This window comes from Cervus elaphus, chromosome 13, assembly GCF_910594005.1.
Source record: "Cervus elaphus chromosome 13, mCerEla1.1, whole genome shotgun sequence".
NCBI classification, from domain to species: Eukaryota; Metazoa; Chordata; class Mammalia; order Artiodactyla; family Cervidae; genus Cervus; species Cervus elaphus.
In genome coordinates this window covers 61,253,071-61,275,068 of record NC_057827.1, presented here as the reverse complement: position 1 = coordinate 61,275,068, position 21,998 = coordinate 61,253,071, and the positions used below count along the sequence as shown (strand labels likewise).

General features: G+C 50.3%; 2 protein-coding genes across 3 annotated transcripts; one reads left to right on the top strand and one right to left on the bottom strand.

The window, feature by feature from the left end:
- Positions 1-6,430: 6,430 nt before the first annotated feature.
- On the bottom strand, positions 6,431-15,025 carry LOC122706619 (serpin A3-7-like). 2 transcript variants are annotated; one of them, XM_043921958.1, is made up of 5 exons: positions 14,875-15,025; positions 12,450-13,085; positions 10,280-10,550; positions 7,872-8,022; positions 6,431-6,851 (listed from the first exon to the last, which is right to left on the bottom strand). In XM_043921958.1, the coding sequence occupies exons 2-5, from the start codon at positions 13,081-13,083 to the stop codon at positions 6,651-6,653; spliced, it is 1,257 nt and encodes a 418-aa protein (XP_043777893.1). In that variant the 5' UTR covers positions 13,084-13,085; positions 14,875-15,025; the 3' UTR covers positions 6,431-6,650. The 2 variants fall into 2 exon arrangements, with proteins under 2 accessions (XP_043777893.1, XP_043777894.1); XM_043921959.1 differs by having other exon boundaries at positions 14,879-14,946.
- Positions 15,026-15,754: 729 nt separating this feature from the next.
- LOC122706434 (AP-4 complex subunit sigma-1-like) lies at positions 15,755-21,768 on the top strand. Its single transcript, XM_043921565.1, has 2 exons — positions 15,755-15,832; positions 21,316-21,768. Exons 1-2 carry the CDS (start codon positions 15,755-15,757, stop codon positions 21,766-21,768), a joined length of 531 nt encoding a protein of 176 aa, XP_043777500.1.
- Positions 21,769-21,998: the final 230 nt, after the last annotated feature.

The following is a 21,998-nucleotide window of genomic DNA, read 5'->3' as shown; positions in this document are numbered from 1 at the left end:
CCGAGTCTGGTGAGCAGTGGACGCCATTCGGCAAGGTGAACCTAGTACCAGGAGGCAAGAAAACTCAGGGGGCCCGAAAACCCAGCACTGTGTTGTCGGCCGACGTTTGTCTGTCCGTGTGTTTGTCTTCGGCTCTCCGTGTTTGTGTGTGTGCTGGCATTGTCTACCATTTTTCGGATGTCAGGGCCAGGGCCCATAACTTGTCTTTGCTAGTCAAGAAAAGTAAATTAATAACCTTTTGCTCTGCAAAGTGGCCTCCCTTCCAGGTTGGATGGCCTCCAGAAGGCACCTTTCAACCGTCCATCATACAGGCTGTGAAGAAGAAGATTATGGCTCCAGATCCCTGGGGCCATCCGGATCAGGTCCCCTATGTCATGGTTTGGCAAGATCTAGTGGAAGATCCGCCTAAGTGGTTAAAACCTTTCGTTCACAAACCTCCTAGCTCTTCTAATTCACAGGTCCTGGTGATGAAGACCCCCCCCGGAGAAAACCAAAAAGAAAGAGGACCCAAAACTGGTCTTTCAGGAATCATCTTACCCAAACCTGATAGATCTAGACACGGAGATAAGGCCTCCACCATATGTGCCCCCATTGCAATTCACTCCAAGGAGAGAAGCTCCCACGGGTGAACTGAGAGGACTAGGCGGGCCAACGGGAACTGACCATGAGGGGGGACCAGCATTGGGGACCCGGGGGAGAACTAGGGGAGATAGGGGTGGGCAAGACCCTGGGGACCCAGAGTTACCTTCATCCACTGTTCAGGCGCTCCCCATCCAAGTGAGACCAGCTAACCCGGACGGAGAGCGAACCTATCAGTACTGGCCCTTCTCCACGAGCGACCTGTATAATTGGAAAACCCAGAACCCTCCTTTCTCAGAGAAACCCCAAGGCCTCATTGACCTCTTAGATTCCATTTTGTTCACTCACAACCCCACCTGGGACGATTGTCAGCAGCTGTTGCAGGTGCTCTTCACCACAGAAGAACGGGAGCGAATTCTGGCAGAGGCACGGAAATGGGTCCCAGGGGCCGACAGGAGACCAACCGCCTAGCCTCATCTCATGGACAAGGGGTTTCCTCTGTTGCAGCCTAACTGGGATTTTCAGCGAGTGGAAGGTAGGGAGCGTCTCCGAGTGTACCAACAGACTCTGATGGCAGGCCTGCAGGCCGCAGCAAGAAAGCTGACAAATTTGGCAAAGGTAAATTTAGTAAGGCAAGAGCCCACTGAGAGCCCGGCAGCCTTCCTAGAGAGACTGATGGAAGCTTTCAGGCAATATACACCTATGGACCCTGAGGCTGAGGAGTCATGCGCTGCAGTTCTGTTAGCGTTTGTGAATCAGGCAGCCCCAGATATTAGGAGGAAATTATGAAAGACAGAGGGATTGGGAGAACAGACAATACAAGATTTACTGAAAGCAGCTGAAAAGGTATTTAATAATAGGGAGACCCCAGAAGAAAGGGAAGAACGAATTTGACGAGAGGAAAGGGAATTAGCTGAGAAGATTAGGAAGGAAGATAGAGAACATAGAGCGAGGGAAAGCCGGAAGAACCAGAGGGAGCTAGCCCAGATTCTTTTTGCGGGGATAAAGGCTGGAACAGAATTGAGGGAACCTTGAGACCCCCGGACGAGAGAAAAAGAGAAACCAAAAAGGCAGGCCCTAAAGAAAGATCAGTGCGCCTACTGCAAAGAACAGGGGCACTGGAAAAACGAGTGCCCTAAGAGGGACCCGAGGAGAGGAACGACCCAGAGAGAGAGAATCTCCCCTAGAACTCGAGTTCTATATGCAGGGGAAGACAGTGACTAGGGGAGTCAAGACTCGGCACCCCTCCCCGAGTCCTGGGTAACCATACATGTGGAGGGGAAACCCGCTGGCTTCATGGTAGATACTGGTGCCCAGCACTCTGTTTTAAATCAAAAGCTGGGACCAATGTCTAAGAAAACCAGCTTGGTGCAAGGAGCCACGGGGACAAAAAGATATTGTTGGACCACAGAACGAAAAGTAGATCTGGGGACCCACCAGGTGTCCCATTCGTTTTTGGTGATACCAGAATGCCCAGACCCTCTACTTGGAAGAGACTTGTTGACTAAAGTTAATGCTCAGATTCATTTTGACCCTGGGAGAATGACAGTCACGGATGGACTTGGACAGCTGATACATGTCTTATCCCTAGCCTTAAGAGATGAATACAGACTTTTTGCGCCTAAGCCCTCAGAGACCATAGCACCAGATGTACAACCGTGGGTCCATAAATACCCGTTGGCCTGGGCTGAAACAGCAGGGATGGGACTGGCCAAACAGAGACATCTGGTCGTCATCGAGATAAAGGCCGGGGCAACTCCTGTGAGGGTGAGACAGTACCCCATGAGCCAGGAAGCTCGGCAGGGGATCACTCCCCACATTCGATGTCTCATGGCTCCAACAGGGTGGGGTCTGCCCGGCTCTGGGAAAAGAATGTTGTTTACAGATACCAGAGCCCAAGACCCCCCACCAGGTGAGAGAGTTTCTGGGGACTGTTGGATATTGCAGACTGTAGATCATGGGGTTTGCTGAGAAGGCCCAGCCCTTGTATGAGGGAAGTAAAGAGACCCCAAACTGGCGCCTGGATCAATGAGGATACCACCCTCCAGAAGGATGACAAAGATGGATGGTACCGAGATCAAAACAACAACCTGATATTGCCTGCCATCCTGGGTCGTCACCTATGTGAACACCTGCACACAACAACACACCTGGGAGAGAAAAAGACCTTAACACTTCTCCAGACGGCCTGCCTGAGTTTCCCTCGACAAAATGCAACTGTACGAGAGATAATTCAGGAGTGCAAAGCGTGCCAGCTAATGAGGGCAGAGAAGAAGGAGCACACGGGAACGAGGTACCGAGGGGACAAGCCAGGGCAACACTGGGAGATAGATTTCACTGAGGTGAGGCCAGGCAAGTACGGGTATTGCTATCTGTTGGTTCTGGTAGCTGGAGCTGTATAACCTCTTGTGATGGGCCCTGGGAATGGGACGTAGGAAACAGAGATTTGGTAGCCCCGAGTGTGGTGCAATCCCCAGGGCCAAGTACCTCAGATACGGGTGCAATTTAACCAAGCTTCACTATCTCTGCAAGGCCAAGGGCTTTCCTCCCTACGAGCCACTGTAGATGCTATGCAGACCATGCAAAAATGGTAAGAGAATCTATGGCAAAAGTGAGAGAGGGACTGGCACAATGAAAGAGAGAACGGGAAGCCCAGCAGAGATGGTTTGAGTCTTGATTTCAATGCTCCCCCTGGCTGACTACCTTAATTTCCACCCTCCTGGGTCCACTTATAGTGCTTTCAATATCAGCCAGTGGCCCAAGATGGAAAAGAGGAAGATTCCTCTACTTGAACAACAGACAGGGGGGAATGTGAGGCGAGCAGAAGTAATGCCATGGCAGGCAGCTTAGATTAGGAGTAGGCCTTCCTACTTCTGGGTGGTAAGATTATCAGGCCACCTGGATCAGCTTTCGCTTAACACTGACCGCTGTGTGCCAATTAGAAACGGGGTGGAAACCCCTGGGAAAGTCCCACACGAGTGAAAGTTTTGACCAATGAAATTGCTTTGCAATCTGCTTAAACCAACTACCAACGGCGTGTGCTCACCCTATAAATTTGTGTAATAGCTTGGGCTCGGGGCTCTCTGACACCGCACCACTGCGTTGGATGCAGCAGGAGCCCTGACTCGAGTCAGCAATAAACTTCCCTTTTTGCGAGTTGCATTGTCTTGGAGGCCTTCTCTCTTCCCGCTCGGGGATTTGGACATTGGGCATAACAGACCTCCTGTCTTCTCACACGTGTTCATACATGTACACACACACACTGTCACACACACACACTCTACCGTTTATCCCACTGTCAATGAGAAAACTGAGGGCCAAGGAGGCCCACCCCTGTGCCAGGGGGCAGAGTGGGCTTTCTCTGACTAACCGACAACCAACAGACTGTTTATGCCCATTCCGGTGACCCCAGGCCTCTCACCCTCAACTCTTTCTGCCCTAGGCTATGTCCTCCCACGCTAAGTCTCAGACCCGTGACTACATGTCTCTCTGGGCCGTGTTTTCAGGCCTCTTCACCTCCATCCTCAGCTCTGCAGATGGCATCTCAAACTCCACAAGGAGACTGACAAGGAGGGAGACAGAGAGCCCACAACTCGGAAGGGCGAGAATCAGGAATTCCTGGAATCAGACGTCAGGGAACCCCTTGCAGAGCCTGGCAGATCTACATGACACCATGGTCCCCTCTGTCCCATCTCAGGCTTCCCCCTACCCCACCCGCAGGGCAAATACCACACAGCAAGGATGTTGGCTCCTACTCTGGAAATCAGCAGAGGCCTTGGAACTAAGGAGAACCCACAGCATCCTGTCAGGAAACCCACCTGTCCCTCACGGGGGACGTCTTGACCTTAACTCTCATGCTCCACTGGTCAGGATCCCCTCCCACCTCCTCCATCCCAGGCACTCTGCTCTCTCCAGGGATCCTGGGTGCCAGCCCCCTAGGTTCTTCCTGTGGAGCCCCAGGTTAGGGGTGCGGTCAAGTCACATCTATTAACTTTCCCTTAGGACTGTGCCATGCTGCAGCCTTGCTGCTGGTTATCCCACCTCCTGAATCTCTCCTAAGTTCACACAAACAGACCCAAGGAACTAGCAGCATCTTTATAATACACAAGCCAACTCCAGCCCAGCTCTTGCCAGGCTGAAGGCTAACCTCTAGGAAAGTTGACAGCACCCCTCTCTTGGCTCGCCTTCTCTCACCTTCCAGCCAGGGTGGGGCTTCCCTCATTCTGCTCACCTTGTCCTTGCCCTGCCCCGCTGTGGCTTTAGATCACTGCATCCCAGGAACCACTCATTCTCCCCTTACCCCTAAATCCCCTTCCTCATCTCCCGTCTGCCTCTCCCGTGGTCCTGGGGTGATGGCTTTCCTCTGGGCTCCCTGCTCCTCCCTACTCTGTTCCTCTCCCTGGTGCCTTGCCCTTTTGGGTGTCCTCCCCTTTACACCCCTTGGCACTCAGCTTAGGGGACCTCCTTCCATCCATGCTCACCTGTCCATCCTGGGAGGATGAATCCTGATGCTTGATGCTTCCTGCCTGTCTGATTCTCTCCTGAACTTCCCCTGAGCAGATCCTTAACCTGCCTCCGGGAAACCACGCAAATCTCATATCGACCCTCTGTTTAAATCCCTTTAAAGCTGCCTAGGACCCTATGGAACTTTCCCAGATCCCTCGCTGAGCCCCAGGCCCCCGGTTCTCCAGCGGCTCCATCATGGCCCCATGCTCTCTGCAGCTCCTCACTGTCTGCTCCAGTTGTGCCAATTTCTTTCCCTTTCTTGAAAATGCTCCCCTCACTTTTTCTCTTGCTGGGAACACTCTGCTCTCTGTTTACCCACAACCTTCTACCTTTCCTTTGTTGGCAGCACTGCAATCCCCTCGTCCAGGAAGCCTTCCTTGACTTCCCGCTGAGTCTGGTCCTCCCCTCTCAGCCTCCAATTCCTTTGTTCATCACCCATCTTCCCCATTATATTCTAAGTCCCAAGAGGGCCATGGCTGCAAAAATCTTTATGGCTTGAGTGGCTCTGTGGTTTAAAGTGTTCCTCTGACATCCATCTGGTTGGGATAACATCTTGCTGGCAGTAATTTCTAGCTGTGTGGCCTTGAGGGAATTACTGAGCCTCTCTGTTCCTCAGTTTCCCCAGTGGTAAAATGGGATGAGTAACAGCAAGTATCTCATGTGACACAAGGACTAAATGGGTTATTCCAGGTAGAAGTCTTAGCAGCTTGCTTGGAGGAGAGATCTCTTCCAAGAGACGTCAGTTGTGGGTGATGTCGTCATTACCGTGTGCTCTTCCTAGAGATCTCACAGCCCCAGTACATCAGAGGGATGAAGGGCTGTGTGTTCACTGCTCTTTCACTCCTAGGACCACAATAGTGGCGGCTGATGGGGATCCTCTGTCAGGGGAGGAGGTGGGACTGGCCAGGCGGTGGAGGAGCTCAGCTGGGAACCTGGAAGTCGCTGGTCTCCCAGGTTGGGGAGCTTGGGGGCAGAGGGGTGATCCTGGGGGAGGAGGCCCAGCTCAGCCACAGGAAGGAGGGGTCCAGGGGCTGTGCCAGCAGAGGTCAGGGTCAGAGCCCCTGCATGTAGGCACGAGGGGACATCCCAGGTCCTGAGGAGGGAGGAGTGAACCTTGACCTGGACCCAGAGCCCCCGGAAGTGGTCATTGGCAGCAAGGGCCCCACCCAGTTCTAGTCCTGAGGTCCAGTGGGCTTGGTCACAGGCTCAAAGCCTGCTCCTGGGCTGGCTGGTGAGGCTGAGGCAGAGGGGCCCAGAGGTGGGGTGGGCTGAACATCTGTCGCAGCTCAAGGGGCTTGGCCTTGGGGCCCAGCAGCAGGGTGGAGACGCACAGGAAAGCATCCAGTCCAAGGAAGGAGCTTTATTGTTGTTCTGCGGCTCAGAGCCTCCTTGTCACCAGGCACACAGCCCCTGGGCACACGGAGCCCCTAGCACTGTCGCGGTCACCTTTCAAGGATGAGCAGATGGGGCCAGACAGCTGCAGGGGGCGGGCCATGCCTCAGTGCACAGGGGCCAGGCTGCTCCCAGGGACCTGGGCACCCAGCTCCTTAGGGAGGAGGGGAGCTCTAGGCTTTCTTGGGGTTGGTGACTTTGCCCAAAAAGATGATGCTCTGAGTGTCTTTGTGCAATATGGAAATCAGAAACGGCCTGTTGAAACTGATAATTAACGCGTCAGTTATCAAGGATGTACCCACCACTAGGACAGCTGTGATGGCAGCTCCTTCCGTGCCCTCCTCGCCCACATCGAGCACGGCCTTGTGGACCACCTGTGGGGACACCAAACGTTACCCACTGGAGTGGGGGAGGCAGGGTGTGAGCAGGGGCCCGAGTGCCTCTAGAGACCAACATGCATCCACCTGCTCCTGGTCTGTCACTGCGCTATCAACCTGTTCAATCTGTCTGTCCTCCCATCCGACTGTCAGCTGGTTTGTTGCTGTGATGCATGGATGTGGAAAGTGAACTGAGAGTCCTGCGCCCAGGGTCAGAGAGGCAAACAGCAGGGGCTCCTGGATCTGGATCCCTCTCTGTCTGAGTCCACAGACTCTGCTGTCCCCCAAGCACCCCCTAGTGTAGGGGAAGAGGCCAGATCGAGGCGTTTTTCTTGCAGGGAACTGTCCACAGTCCTTCCATGCTGAAGTTGCACATGAGTGGCACTGCTTTCTGCACCACTGTGGCCCCAGCTGACGCTCAGCTATCTTGCCTAGGATTGGCTTCCCAGCCCTGGACCACGAGGCCCCATGGCCCTGTATCTCCTTTACCAAGCCCTCTGGCAGGTGGGATGCAGGGGAGACTGCAGGGCTATTCAGCCACCCCCATTCATTCTAACCTCTGCTTCTAGGATGGCAGTACCAGGACCCCTGGTGTCCTTCTCTCTTGCTCTTAGTATATATTCATCATGCTGGCCCTGAGCCATTGTTAGTACCTCTTACCTGCTCTGCCAGTTTCTTCATGCTCGGTAAGAACTATCACCATATTTTATAAATGGAAAAACTGAGGGCCACAGGACTTTAACTATTTGCCTCTTTAGGCGTGAAAAGTAGAGCTTGGCACGGGGTCCACTGATTCCACTCCAGGGGAATTCTTTCCCAATGATGGACTCCTGGTCACATTATATTTCAGGGAAGGTGGGGACAACTCCCAGTATGATTGCAACCCGGTCCTGGGGAGAGTGATTAATGTACAGGAAATTCAATGAATTTGCAAATTCAGAATTAGCCAAACATCTGCCTGTCTGTCCCCGTTCAAGCTCCTATAAGAAGGATGAATTGTCCAAAGTTTAGACTTACCTGGGAAACTGCCAGCTTGTGTTCATTTGTGATTCCTGAGAAGTTTGCATTGCTGGTGAAGATATTCTTCATACCCAGCTGGGAAAGGATGTCTTTCAGCTTATAGTCACTGGAGATGGAAAACCTTGGCAGGTTGAGTTTATGTATATATCTAGGAAATGAGAAAGATAAACTTGAACTCACACTGGACACAGTGTCTGCCTTTCTTCCACCTCACAGTTTGATCTGTGGTTTCATCTCCAACCACCTCCTTAACACTGGAAAGATGAACTTCCTTCCTCAGTGTCTAGACCCCTCAGGCTAACTCTGCTTAATTCCTAATTATGCATTTCTGACTGCAGGAGTCTAATGTCCCAGGGATCTAATGCAGGATCCCTGGGTCAGGAGGATCCTCTGGAGAAGGAAATGGCAACCCATTCCAGTCATCTTGCCTGGAGAATTCCATGAACAGAGGAGCCTGGCAGGCTACAGTCCGTGGGGTTGCAAAGAGCCAGGCATGACTGAGCAACTGTCACTCACTCAATGTCCCTAGGGCTGGGCTGTGGTGTTGCCCACAAAATTCCCACCTTAAGGCTGCAGGGCAAGGAAAATACCCTCCTCCAACAGGGATTTCACAATTTCTGGGAGATTGTGCCAGGGAGGCTGCTCCACAGGCACCAGGAAGGCTTCCTGCAGGAGGTGGCATGGAGCCTGAGTCCCAGGGGAGGGGATGGAGCTGACTGGTGAAGAGGAGCCTAGGAGGAGGTGGATACACTTGCAGGAATGTGGGAAGCCAGAGGGGCTGCTCCACAGCACAAGGGCGGCCTGAGTGTGGGCAGCAGGGAAGGAAGGAGCTGAACAGGGGCTTGGAGGGGACATGGGGGCTGGGAGCTGCAGTCAAGGGACTTGGGGACTTGAATCATCCAATTCAGAGTCTCCATCTGGCCTTCCCAGTTGAGGACAGGACAGCTTCAGCTTCTGAGCCAAGCCGCCAGCAGGTTCTTGGAGCAAGAGATGCTGTCTCCCACCCCGAGGCTTCCCTCCCTCTCTCTCAGTCTGTATTTCCTTAAAGACTCTTGTCAGGGCGTCTGGTCTTAGATGCCAAATGTGAGGAGGTTGAGACTCCCCTTAAACTGTGGGATGCCCCCGCACAGCTGCCCACACCCCCTCCCTATCTGCCCCCTTCAGACCCTGGCCCAGCACTGCCTCACCCTCTCCTGTCCCCCTGAGATCGGTCTCCTGAAGCCCACCTCCTGGCCTGTGTGTCTACCCTCAGTTTACCCAGAACTCAACCCGCCCCCCCCACACTTCCTGGCTCCTCCCGGTCCAGCCCCCAGCGCCCTCCCCTGGGTGACCCCACTCGGCTCCTGGCTGGCCTCCCTGCCTCCTTGCTTGTCCTCTGCTGTCTGCTGTCCACTCGGCACCTTGGGTGATTCTTCTAAAACATCACTCAGATCGTTAACTCTTTGACTGAAAATCTTGTGATGAATTTCCATTTCCCTTAGATGGTGGGGGAGTCGAGGGGTCTGCAAGGCCCTAGTGACCTTAGTCCTCCCTGAGGACCCCGACCTCACCCATCTTCCCTCTCACTCCCTCTGCTCTCCTGCTCTGGCCTCACTAATCCTCAACCACGCCAGGCTCGCTCCTGCCTCAGAGGCTTTGCACTGGCTGTTCCTTTGGTCAGCAATGCTTTTCCTGTGACATCCACATGACTCAGTCCCTCACCTCAAACATCACCTAAGGGCTATCCTAATTATAATCACAAACTACCCCTGGGTCCAATTTTCTTTCTCTTTTTCCTTTATTTTCCCTCACCCCACCATTTCCCATCTCTCTGAATACAAAAATTATTTAGTTATTTATTTCTTATCTATCTCCCCCAATTACAAATTAAGTGCTGTGAAGGTGGGGAATTTAGTGCTTTATTTGCTGACTCAGGATCTAAATTATTCCCTTAGACATTGCATGACTTTCATTAATTAATTCAACGAGTGCTAAGCGGATGAGTGAATAAATGAGTGACTATGATGGAAAGACAGCTTGTCCTCAGAGCCTGTCTCACCTGAGCCCTCATCTGATCCCGATTCTATCTCTTCCTCTCCACTGTCGGAAGGTGGAGCCAAAGAAAGAACCACATGAGTGGTGGGTGATGTGTTGAGAATCCTCCTGACTCAATACATGTTGATGTAAGAGGGACCCTCAGTCCTCTTGCCCTCCCCTCCTCTGATGTCATCATCCCATGGAAGGAAAAATTTTGGCTTAAAGTCCCTAAGGTAGCAAAAGGCAAAGTCACCTCAGTACGGGCTCTCCCACCACTGTCCCGCGCCCGGACATTCCTGAGGCCCTGTTGCTGGGGGTCAGGAGTCCAGGAAGAGGGGGAAGGACCGAGAAGGCAGGTGAACCCACAGCTCCGGGTCCTGGGGAGTCACCTGGGCTGCAGGGATTTTCGCCACCTCGTCAGGGTCTCCGGGTTCAGCTTGGCTTCCAGGTCCTGCATTTTGCCCTCGTCGGGGAGGATGAGGAGGGCGCTGTCATTGCTGGTGTACGTGAGCTCCACCAGCGTGCAGCCCAGCTCCTCGTCCCGGAAGTAAGGGGTTTCCAGGCCAAGGGTCATCATGGGCACCTGCACCCTCGTGTCCTCGCTCACGTGGAACTCTGAGTCGTATGTACGATGAGGATCAAATGGCGTCGTCCACTGGGCTGGAGGAGAAGGAATAGATGAGGACTCTGAGTACAGGGCTGTGTCCTCTCCCTCTTCTGCCCTGGGCCCTCAGTGGGGAAGACCCTCCCCGCACCAGCTGTGCCCCCTACCACCTGCCTCTAGGGCTGGGCCTGCCAGGGGTGCACATACTCCTGGGAAGATGGGTAAGCCCTTGGGGATGGCGGTGAACCCCACAGGTCAGGATTGAGAAGGGGGGCATGAAATACAACTGGTTAGTTGTGCTCCACAGGAAATCAACAGGAATGTGGAAGGCAAAGGAGAGACGGGGGTATCTGAGTCTGGGGACAAATGGGACCTCCTGGTCCTTCAGGGGAGTAGGTTAGTGACCAGGGGTTAGTCGTTGACTTTTCAGGGCGGACACACATCCCTGCAGCCTCGTGAGCCCAGCTGGAACAGGAACCACACGGGGACCCGGAGGGCAGGGCGGGGTCAATAGAGGAGAGGACTCGGGTCTCCACCCAGGAGGATGCATCCTCGCTGAGGCTGGGGCTTCTAGAGGAGTTTAGGGCTCTGGGGCTTCATGGAATGTGTATCTACCCCCACCTCCTGCTTTATTTCCAGCCCTGCCTGTGCCCTCAAGGTTAGAGGCAGGGGTAGACAGAAAGGGAGGCTACCTCGGGTGCCCCTGGGGAAGAGACTTGTAAGGAGAAAGTCCGAAGGTGGAATAGGAAAGGGAAGCACAGAAAACTCAGAAACCAAACATAGCAGGACAGGCCTGGATGCGTTGTTAAGAATAATTCAGTTCTAAGCTTTCATTTACAAACAACCACGGTGGCCCAAGAGGGCTGCTCTGGACTCTGCCAGGAGTCCGCAGCTCTGGACTAACTCGTCTCCAAGAGTTGGTGTGTCTCTACACAGTTGACCACATCCTGACTTGCTAATCCACCTCTGGGTCCCTATTTGCCCTTCTTGCTCCCTGTGCAAAATCCATCTGCTTTTCTACTCCGCCCCTTGTGAATATCCAGCTGGGGTTTGCCATGCTGAGCTCCTGACACTGGGACCGGGCATCAGAGCAGCTCAAAGCTGGGAGAGGAGCCTGTCTAGGGGGCTCCCTTCTGCAGAGGCTGCTCCCGGATGGTGGCCTGGCCTGTTCCACCCTCAGCTGATAGAAGAGCACCAATGAAGACCCTGGGGATGAGCAGGCTCCTCAGAGTCTGTCTCACCGTGAAGACCACCAGCCTCACCGGGAGCCTCCAGAGACCAGGTCCCCCAGCAGGTCAGAACCAGCCCATGGTGGGCACAGCTGAGGGTTCCCGCGGGCTCCAACACCACCTCATCAGGAAGGACACACGCACGAGTGATGGGAATGGGAAGATCCTTCCTCTAGCAGCCGGGTAAGAGTAAGTCAAAGCAAAACTCTCCCTCTGCGTCAGACAAAGGGTTAGCAGCTTCCCTGCACTAACATCCTCTAATGACCATTGAGTTTGGGAAATCCCTAGACAGTCAAATCCAGTGGTTGGGGCAGGGCCTTAGTGCCCGAGCCCCTTAAGCTGAGGGCTGCTGCTGCTAAGTCGCTTCAGTCGTGTCCGACTCTGTGCGAGCCTCCTCTAACTCCTCCTCTATAGTGTTTTTCCTAATGACAGTTGGCTGAGCCAGGAAATAGCCCTGCTGCTGCTGCTAAGTCACTTCAGTCATGTCCGACTCTGTGCTACCCCATCCCTGGGATTCCCCAGGCAAGAACACCGGAGTGGGTTGCCACATCCTTCTCCAATGCATAAAAGTGAAAAGTGAAAGTGAAGTCGCTCAGTCATGTCCGACTCTTTGCGACACCATGGACTGCAGCCTACCAGGCTCCTCCGTCCATGGGATTTTCCAGGCAAGAGTACTAAAGCCTCATAAAAAAAAGTGTTCCACTGAACCCCAGACTAGGCACCCACCTTTAAAGAAGATATAATTCAACAATATTAAATCTGTGAGCTGGTCATGATCATCGAAGAGCTTCTCAATTTTTCCATGAGTTTTATTCTTCACATATTCATTGATAAGCTTTATCGCAGCTTCGGAATCCTTGAAGTTAATGGCTAAAACCTCAGAGGCGTAAAAAGCCTCAGCATCTTTCCTGAACTTGTCCAGCAACTCCAGCTCCTCTGGCATGAAAATGGCGTTGCCCACGCTCAGCTGCAGCTGGTTGCTGGGCCTATTGAATGTCTGCAGGAGGTGCTGGAAGCCCTGGTGGATTTCTGTCTCTGGGGTCCCTGTGAGGTTGAACTTGAGACCTTCCAGGATCTCCGTCAGGGTGGAGCCACGGGCCCCCAGGGACAGGAAGGCCAAGGCTATGGAGATGCTCAGAGGGGAGAAGATGACATTCTTATCGGGGTTCTCCAAAGCCAACTTCTTATAGAGGCTGAAGGCGAAGTCGGTGTTGCTGGAGGCTAATGAGTGGTCATCCACAGATGCCCCTTTGTGCTGTTCTTCAGGGGTCACGTTCTCTGGGAGGCAGTGGACACTGGAGCAGAGTCCAGCCACCAGGAGCCCGAGAGCCAGGAGGGTAGACATTCTCTCCGCCCTCATGTCTGAAAAGCAAAGCTCCTTTAAGTCTCTGCGTGTTAGAACCCCCACCCACTGTCCCCCGTTGCCTCTGTTCTCTTGGACCTGCTGCTCTGTGACCTCCCAGGGGTAGGCACCCTCCTGGGCTCCCAACACACATGAGGGGGCTCTGGGCTCCCTCTTACCTTTGACCAAGTGCTGTGATTGTTACCAATTTTCCCAGTGGAGAGACTCGGTAGAGTGGGGAGGGGCTTTTCCAAGGTCTCACAGCAAGCCATGGAGGAGTGAGGGGGAGGAGCCTGGGGTGCCTGGCTCCAGGGTGGGGAAGCTGGTGATGGGTGTGAGGTGCTGGCCAGTGAGAACCCATTTCCCTCCCAGGAGCTGACATAATCAGAGGGGCCTGGGAAGCTGGGTTTCTTTCCCACCGTGCCCCTCTGTCCCCCCAGGAAGGAGCCCTGCACTCATCAGAGGACAGTGCACCTCTCCCCGCCTCTGAGGACAAGGGTGTGACCTCAGGGAGGCTCTCCCGTCGAGGTGCCTGGTCACAGAGAGGGTTCAGGAGAGAGGCCGCACAGGCAGCAGGAGCCGTGCTGGAGCCTGGCTGCCCCGAGCAGGGCTGGTGCAAAGAACAAGGAGGGCAGAGCATTCTGCCCACCGCTGCCATCTGGACATGTGGAGGGTGTTTCCAAAAAGAGCCTAGAAAGGCCTCCTAGTGGGGAGAAGCAGGTGAGCTCAGAGTCTCAGACCTGGTCGAGGATTTCGTTTGGACCACTTGTGAGTGCTGTGTGGTGAAGAGCAGTGACTGAACCTCTCTGATCCTCAGTTCCCACCTCCGTCCATCATATGTAATGGCTCAGGTGACGTATAGGATGAAGGTGCTGGGCTCCTAAGAGGAGTTCCAGACATGTCACCCCCTCCATGAGCGACACTTTCTAGGACTCAACAAGCCAGACTTGTGATTCCTGGGGACAGAAGACAGAGCTACTGCCTAGGAAATCTCCAGGAGAGACTGAGGTCAAACTGGTGACCTCAGCAAAGAGGGCTGATTCCCTTCAGGCTCTGCCCCCTCATCTCAGGATTCAGAGGACAGAGCACTGCTGGGGTGGTGAGGGGGGAAGTGGGGAGACCAAGGAGGGGAGGAGCCTGAGCTGCATCTCAGCCAGAGCCCGGGGGAAAGGCCTTCAGACAAGCCTGAGGACAGAGGTGATCAACTGCCCCAGCTATGTAGTTTGCTCAGGGCTGATGCAATGGTTTCTTTCAAAAAGAGTTAAATATTTTCTTTCGAAATTATCCTGAAGAAAGGGTGCTTTTTTATTTGGCCAGGTTAAGGCTCTATTTCTAAGCAGACTCACCTCTCTTCTGCTTGGCCGGGGGCCTAAAGGCACAGTGGAGCCCAGGAAACCCCCTGGAGACCCCTCTGCCCAGAGGGATCCACTGCACTAATTCTGTCCCCAGAGCTCTCTGAGAGCAGCGCCCTGTGCCAGGCAAGGGGACGCACCTTAGTGCCCTCGGGAGAGCTCTGACCTGAAGGCAGATGCGCAGCTGGATGGGGTGCACAGCTGGCTCGAATCACAACCCCAAAGAGTCAGAAGCAGAAATGCCCCCAGAAGCCCTGGTGGCACGTCCCTCCTTTTGCGGGATGAACACTGAGACTCAGAGAGAGGACTGGCCTTCAGAGGACTCAGAAGCCCCCAGCATCGGACACATGTCCTCTCGCCTCCCTCTTGCCTCAGGTTCTACCGACCCCTGACCGAGGCCAGAACCACCCTGGGAAAGGGGTCCCTTGGCTCCCAGTGTGGGAGCATCACGGATTACCTGCCTGGGAGAGCGGGATGTGGGCAGTGGATCCAGAGCCGCCGCCTGCCCTGATGCTGGAGTTTCCTGGGTGCTGCTGTGTATTTATCCTGCAAAGCCCTCCTCCCAGGCTTGTGAAACGTAGGCGGGGACAGCACAGGACTCTGTCCTCTGACTGGAAATGGGCAGATGACCATTCCTGGTAACAGGTTTCATTAGATCTATTCAAACAATCTCGTTCCCGAAATAGCCAACCACAAAGTAAGCATACACAAAAAGCCTATCCTGTGTTAGAGTTTTCTTCTGTTTATAAAATACTGATTGAGGAACATGTGACAACTCAGAAAACATCAAATGGGCCATTGAAAACGTCTCCAAATTATTGTTCTGTTTAAAGAGTTATTGACTCTTATTAGTGTTTTATTCCTGTTTCTGATACCCTCATTGAGGATCACATAGAAACCCTGAAAATGTAAAGAAGAGCTTGGAAAATATCCCCTAGAACTCTATCCCCCAGGAAAATCCCAAGTTAGCATTGAGTTGTGTGTCTTTATTGGTCAATTTTCTTTGAAGTGTGTATGTGTGCACGTGTCTTTATGTGATAGGAATCTCCAAACACAAACTCACACTTGTTTTTCTTTGTTTTGTTTTTCATTTGGCCATGCTGTGTCTTAGTTGAGGCAGGCGGGATCTTTAATTTTGGCATGTGGGATCCCTAACCAGGGATGAAACCCAGGCGCTCTGCATCGGGGGCGCTGAGTCTTAGCCCCAGACCACCAGGGAAGGTCCTCACACATGGTTGTTAATATGCTATAAGCTACTTGTATGCAGCTTGATTTGCAAGTTGAGGCACTCGTTTCTCATTCCCACAGGGCTGATGTGAGCCTGAGGACCCCGGAGAATGTCAGGAGCTCAAGTGTCTGGGGCCAACAGTCTCAGCCTTGACCGTCACCCTTCTGCCCATCACTACTGGTTCAATGTAAGAGCCAGTTGTCCTCCACCCCTGATATTGATGTCTTAGATGCTTCATTGAGCCAATCTCAGCTATTTTCCGGGCTCAGGGTACAAACCTACCCGCTCATGCCTCATAGTCGCCACCCTTGAGCCATGACAACTCTTGACAGACCCCTGGGGACCGCTAGGGGTTCCATCAAACACAGTTTGCAAACCGCTGGCTTCGTGGTGCGGTTATGGCTTTTACACGAAGTAACCTTCAATTCTGAAAGTACTATTTGCCAGCTGTTTGAACCCAGGCAATTTACTGGAAATCGATCAACCTTAAACTCTTCAACTCTAAAATGCAGATAACAACACTTCCCTGACTGGAAAGGGGTGGGAGGACATCTCTGTGAAGATTTACTCAGATAATAGTGAATGTGCACGCTAATAAAATAACGTTTTTGTTGTTGTTGTGCATAGTGTGGCATCGTTTGTTGTTCAGATGCTAAGTGACACAAAGACAGTGTCTTTGTGACACCATAGACTGCAGCACGCCAGAATTCCCTGTCCTTCACTATCTCCCAGAGTTTTCTGAAGTTCACGTCCATCAGGTTGGTGATGCCATCCAACCATCTCATCCTCTGTTGTCCCCTTCTCCTCCTGCCCACAGTGTTTCCCAGCATCAGGGTCTTTTCCAATGAATCTGCTCTTCTCATCAAGTGAGAGGGACTGGAGGGACTGAGTGTCAACACCAGTCCCTCCAGTGAATATTCAGGGTTAATTTCCTTTAGGATTGAAGGTTTGATCTCCATGATGTCCAACGGGCCTCCGCATCCTTAGAGAACTTAAAAAATATTCAGTGACTGAAAGGCACTGAGATGATCAAGAAGAGCTTGGTCTTATCTTTCCCGAAATCATGATCTATGTCCTTTCAGTCTCCAAATATTTCCAGAATTGACTGTATATTTTTAAGTTACAGAAAATCACAAAGAAAATAGACATGAAAACAAAGCTGCAGTCTATTTTTCTCTTGTAAGTCCAGATGTAAATAGCGGGTTGACAAGGTAATTCCATGTTGTAAGGGATTCAGGGTGCTTCTATTCCTCATGATCTGTGCCAGGTCCCAGATGGCTCATTGCCACATCCACCTTCTGTTCCATGGGAGGGCAAGAGATAGGGCTTCTCTCATAGCTCAGTTGGTAAAGAATCCACCTGTGATGCAAAAGTCCCCGGTTCGATTCCTGGATTGGAATGATCCTCTGGAGAAAGGATAGGTCACCCATTCCAGTATTTTTGGGCTTCTCTTGTAGTTCAGCTGGTAAAGAATCTGCCTGCGCTTGGGAGACCTGGGTTCAATCCCTGGGTTAGGAAAATCTGGAGACTGGAAAGGCTACCCACTCCAGTATTCTGGCCTGGAGAATTTCATGGGCTGTATACCCCATGGGGTTGCAAAGAGTCAGACATGACTGAATGACTTCCACTATCACTTTAGGGCTTCCATTATAGCTCAGCTGGTTAAGAATCTGCCTGCTATTCAGGAGACCTGGGTTTGATTCCTAGGTCAGGAAGATCCTCTGGAGAGGGAAATGGCAACCCATTCCAGTATTCTTGCCTGGAGGATCCCATGGACAAAAGAGCGTGGCAGACTACAGTCCATGGGGTCATAAGAATTGGACACAGCTTAGTGACTAAACCAAGGGATAAAAGGAAAGGCACCCTACTCTTTGAGAGAAATTATCTAAATATCACCTGCCTTATTTCCACTTCTGTTCCATTGGCCATAGCTTGATCCTAGGGCTATATCTAACTGCAAGGAGGCTGTGCTGTGAGGTCAATATTCTACATTGGATAACCCATGTCACAGCTGAAAATGGGAGGTTTATTTCTCAAGAGAAAATGAGAATGGACATGCATCATGACTTCTAATCTTGCCACCACGTTTTACCTGAGTGTTCTCTAGTCCTCTGGCCCCAGGGGAGCCATCCTTTTTCTTGATGCTCTCATTAGGCTCTGCAGAGGACTGTGACACGACCATCCTACATGAATGGTGGTTGCTGGATTCCAAAAATGTCCTGGACCAATTGGTCTGCTGCTCCCAAATATTGGTACAGGATGTTTTTGCAGTTCAACAACCACTGTTCATGGAGGTTGGTCATGTTGAGGTCTTATCTATAGCCTGATGAGAGGATAATAGGTAATGATCTAGAATCCATTGGCTCCTCGTCTTTGAAGTGAACCCCTCCAGATAATCCCTCAATAGCCACTAAGACTACAGGACCACTGGAGCCTGTTTACTGACTCAGTCTTTAATCCTTTTTCCATATTCCATCCTCTAAGCCCAAGGGACCCCAAGCATATTTCTGAACCCCACAAAAGGAGTTAAAAAGGAATTTAGGGACCTACTGTTGTGTTAAAAGATAATCTTGCTCTCTTGTGGTATACCACTCCAATCTCTCCTTCCATCATATCAATTTTCCTTTTCTAACAATCTCTTATCAGGACTCTTGGCACTTAGAGTTCACATGAATAACTCAGAATTAACTCCCCATCTTCCATTTCAATATCCTTCAGTTAATCAAAAGTGTTAATCAATAACACCTCTGACCTTTTTTTTCAGCATAAAGGTAACATTCATAAGTTTTAAGGAATTTGAACATGGACATATTTTGATGACCTATTTTTCACCTTATCACCAAAAAAAGGGAAATAAAGAACTCTCAAATGTTTTATAAAGAGAGGAAGAGAGAAAGTGTATGTGGGGAAAAAAAGCATTTTTAATAGCTTCATCTTATTAGGCTGGGAAATAAACATTGGATTTAAGGCATCAGGGAGAATAATATCCCATCCTGGTAGGAAAAAAATAAGTACATTTTAATTGGAAGAAAAGAGTTAGTATCTAATTTCCAAGGACATTTGAAACCTACACCTCATTTAGACCTTTGGGGAAAGGAAGATGAATATTAAGGGAAACAAATTTGAAAAAATGGCACTAAAGAAATTAATACAATTTTAGTCACAGTAGGAAATATAAGGAGAAGAAAAAGGAGTAAACAAAAAAGCACTTCATCCAAAATCTAAATTATGATGTCAGGAATACTTGGTAGAATATATTTTGCAAAGAGAACGAAAACATCTTTCATCTCATGATATGACCTTGGCAATTCCTGACTGTACCTTTATGACCATCTCAACTGCTGTAGTGGAGGAAAATTGACCCTTTTTGATTTCTGGTCAAACACTTGGTGACTGCAGCCATGAACTTAAAACATGCTTGCTTCTTGGAAGGAAAGCTATGACAAACCTAGACTGTGTATTAAAAAGCAGAAACTTCTCTTCGCTGACAAAGGTCAATATAGGCAAAACTATGTTTTTTTCCAATAGGCATGTTTGGATGTGAGTTGGACCATAAAGAAGGCTGAGGGCCAAAAAATTGATGCTTTTGGACTCTGGTGCTGGATAAGACTTTTGAGAAACCCTTGGACTGCAAGAAGATCAAAGCAGTCAATCCTAAACGAAATAAACCCTGAATATTCATTGGAAGGACTGATGCTAAAGCTCCAATACTTTGGCCACCTGATGCAAAGGGTCAGTTCTTTGGAAAAGGCTCTGATGCTGGGAAAGATTGAGAGTAGGAGGATAAAGGGGTAACAGAGAATGAGACGATTGGATGGCACCACTGACTTTGAGCAAATTCTGGGAGATAGTGAAGGACAACAAAACCAACCCCAAGAAAAAGAAATACAAAAAGGCAAAATGGTTGTCCAAGGAGGGCTTACAAATAACTGAGAAAAGAAATGATGTGAAAGGCAAAGGAGAAAAGGAAAGATACACCCATTCGAATGCAGAATTCCAAAGAATGTCAAGGAGAGATAAGAAAGCCTTCCTTAGTGGTCAATGCAAAGAAATAGAGGAAAACAACAGAATGGGAAAGACTAGAGATCTCTTCAAGAAAATTAGAGATAACAAGGGAACATTTCATGCCAAGATGGGCTCAATAAAGGACAGAAATGGTATGGACCTAACAGAAGCAAACAATATTAAGAAGAGGTGGCAACAATACACAAAAGAACTATGCAAAAGAGATCTTCATGACCCAGATAACCACGATGGTGTGATCACTCACCTAGAGCCAGACATCCTGGAATGTGAAGTCAAGTGGACCTTAGGAAGCATCACTACAAACAAAGCTAATGGAGGTGATGGAATTCCAGTTGAGCTATTTCCAATCCTCAAAGATGATGCTGTGAAAGTGCTTCACTCAATATGCCAGCAAATTTGGAAAACTCAGCAATGGCCACAGGACTGGGAAAGGTCAACTTTCATTCCAATCCCAAAGAAAGGCAATGCCAAAAAATGCTCAAACTACCACACAATTGCACTCACCTCACACGCTAGTAAAGTAATGCTCAAAATTCTCCAAGCCAGACTTCAACAGTATGTGAAGCATGAAATTACAGGTGTTCAAGCTGGATTTAGAAAAGGCAGAGGAACCAGAGATCAAACTGCCAACATCCGTGAGATCATCGAAAAAGCAAGAGAGTTCCAGAAAAACATCTACTTCTGCTTTATTCACTATGCCAAAGCCTTTGTGTGGATCACAATAAACTGTGGAAAATTCTTCAATAGATGGGAATACCAGACCAACTTACCTGCCTCCTGAGAAATCTGTATGCAGGTCAAAAAGCAACAGTTAGAACTGGACATGGAACAACAGACTGGTTCCAAATTGGGAAAGGAGTACATCAAGGCTGTATATTGTCACCCTGCTTATTTAACTTATATGCAGAGTGCATCATGAGAAATGCCAGGATGGATGAAGCACAAGCTGGAGTCAAGATTGTCAGGAGAAATATCAATAACCTCAGATATGCAGATGACACCACCCTTCTGGCAGAAAGTGAAGAAGAACTAAAGAGCCTCTTGATGAAAGTAAAAGAAGAGAGTCAAAGTGAGTGAGTGACTGAGTGAAGTCGCTCAGTCGTGTCGAACTCTTTGCTACCCCATGGACTGTAGCCCACCAGGCTTCTCCATCCATGGGATTTTCCAGTAAGGGTACTGGAGTGGGTTGCCATTTCCTTCTCCAGGGGATCTTCCTGACTCAGGAATCGAACCCAGGTCTCCTGCATTGCAGGTAGACACTTTACCCTCTGAGCCACCAGAGAAGCAAAAAGTTGGCTTAAAACTCAACATTCAAAAAACTAAGATCATGGCATCTGGTTCTATCACTTGATGACAAGTAGATGGGGAAACAATGGAAACAATGACAGACTTTCTTTTCTTGAGCTCCAAAATGACTGCAGATAGTGACTGCAGCCATGAAATTAAAAGACACTTGCTGAAAAATGGCTGCCCCAAGGAAGCCCGCACCACGCAGCCAGTGAGGTCTGGGTAACAAGCTTCTGCGGGAAAGGGGGCGGGGGGGCCTAGGAAGAGCCGTCTCCAGGACCATCACCCCCCGAGCCGCACAGGTTCTGGTTACAGCCACCCCTTGCCATATCTTTTGAATTATACTTGGAAAAATAGTGGCCAGAGGAAAAAAAAATTATAAAGTTTTTCCTCATGGTGAATAAACAAGGGCAGACCCGACTTTCTAAGTACTATGAGCATGTGGAGATTAATAAGTGTACGCTTCTGGAAACAGAAGTCATAAAGAGCTGTCTCTCTCGATCCAATGAACAGTGCTCTTTCACTGAATATAAGGACTTTAAGCTGATATACCGGCAGTACGCAGCTCTCTTCATTGTGGTTGGAGTTAATGACACAGAGAACGAGATGGCAATTTATGAATTCATCCATAACTTTGTGGAAGTTTTAGATGACTACTTCAGCCGAGTGAGTGAACTAGATATAATGTTTAATTTGGATAAAGTACACTTCATTTTGGATGAGATGGTATTAAATGGCTGCATTGTGAAAACAAATCGGGCAAGAATTCTTGCCCCTCTGCTAATTCTTCATAAGATGTCAGACAACTGAAAACAGAGACGCTCTGCCAGACAACATCGACTCAAAGGAAATGAGAATACCATGGAATACCTCTCAACATTGCTAGCCCACAAGAACCTGGAAGACCAAACATCTCAAAACAGGCTATCCTTCCAAAGACTTTTAAACAGGGGTTTTCCACAGTTCCTAAATGGAAAACAAAAGTGTATTTTAAAATATGATGTACAAAGAAAAATTTTCTCTAAACAGAGAGACAAGTT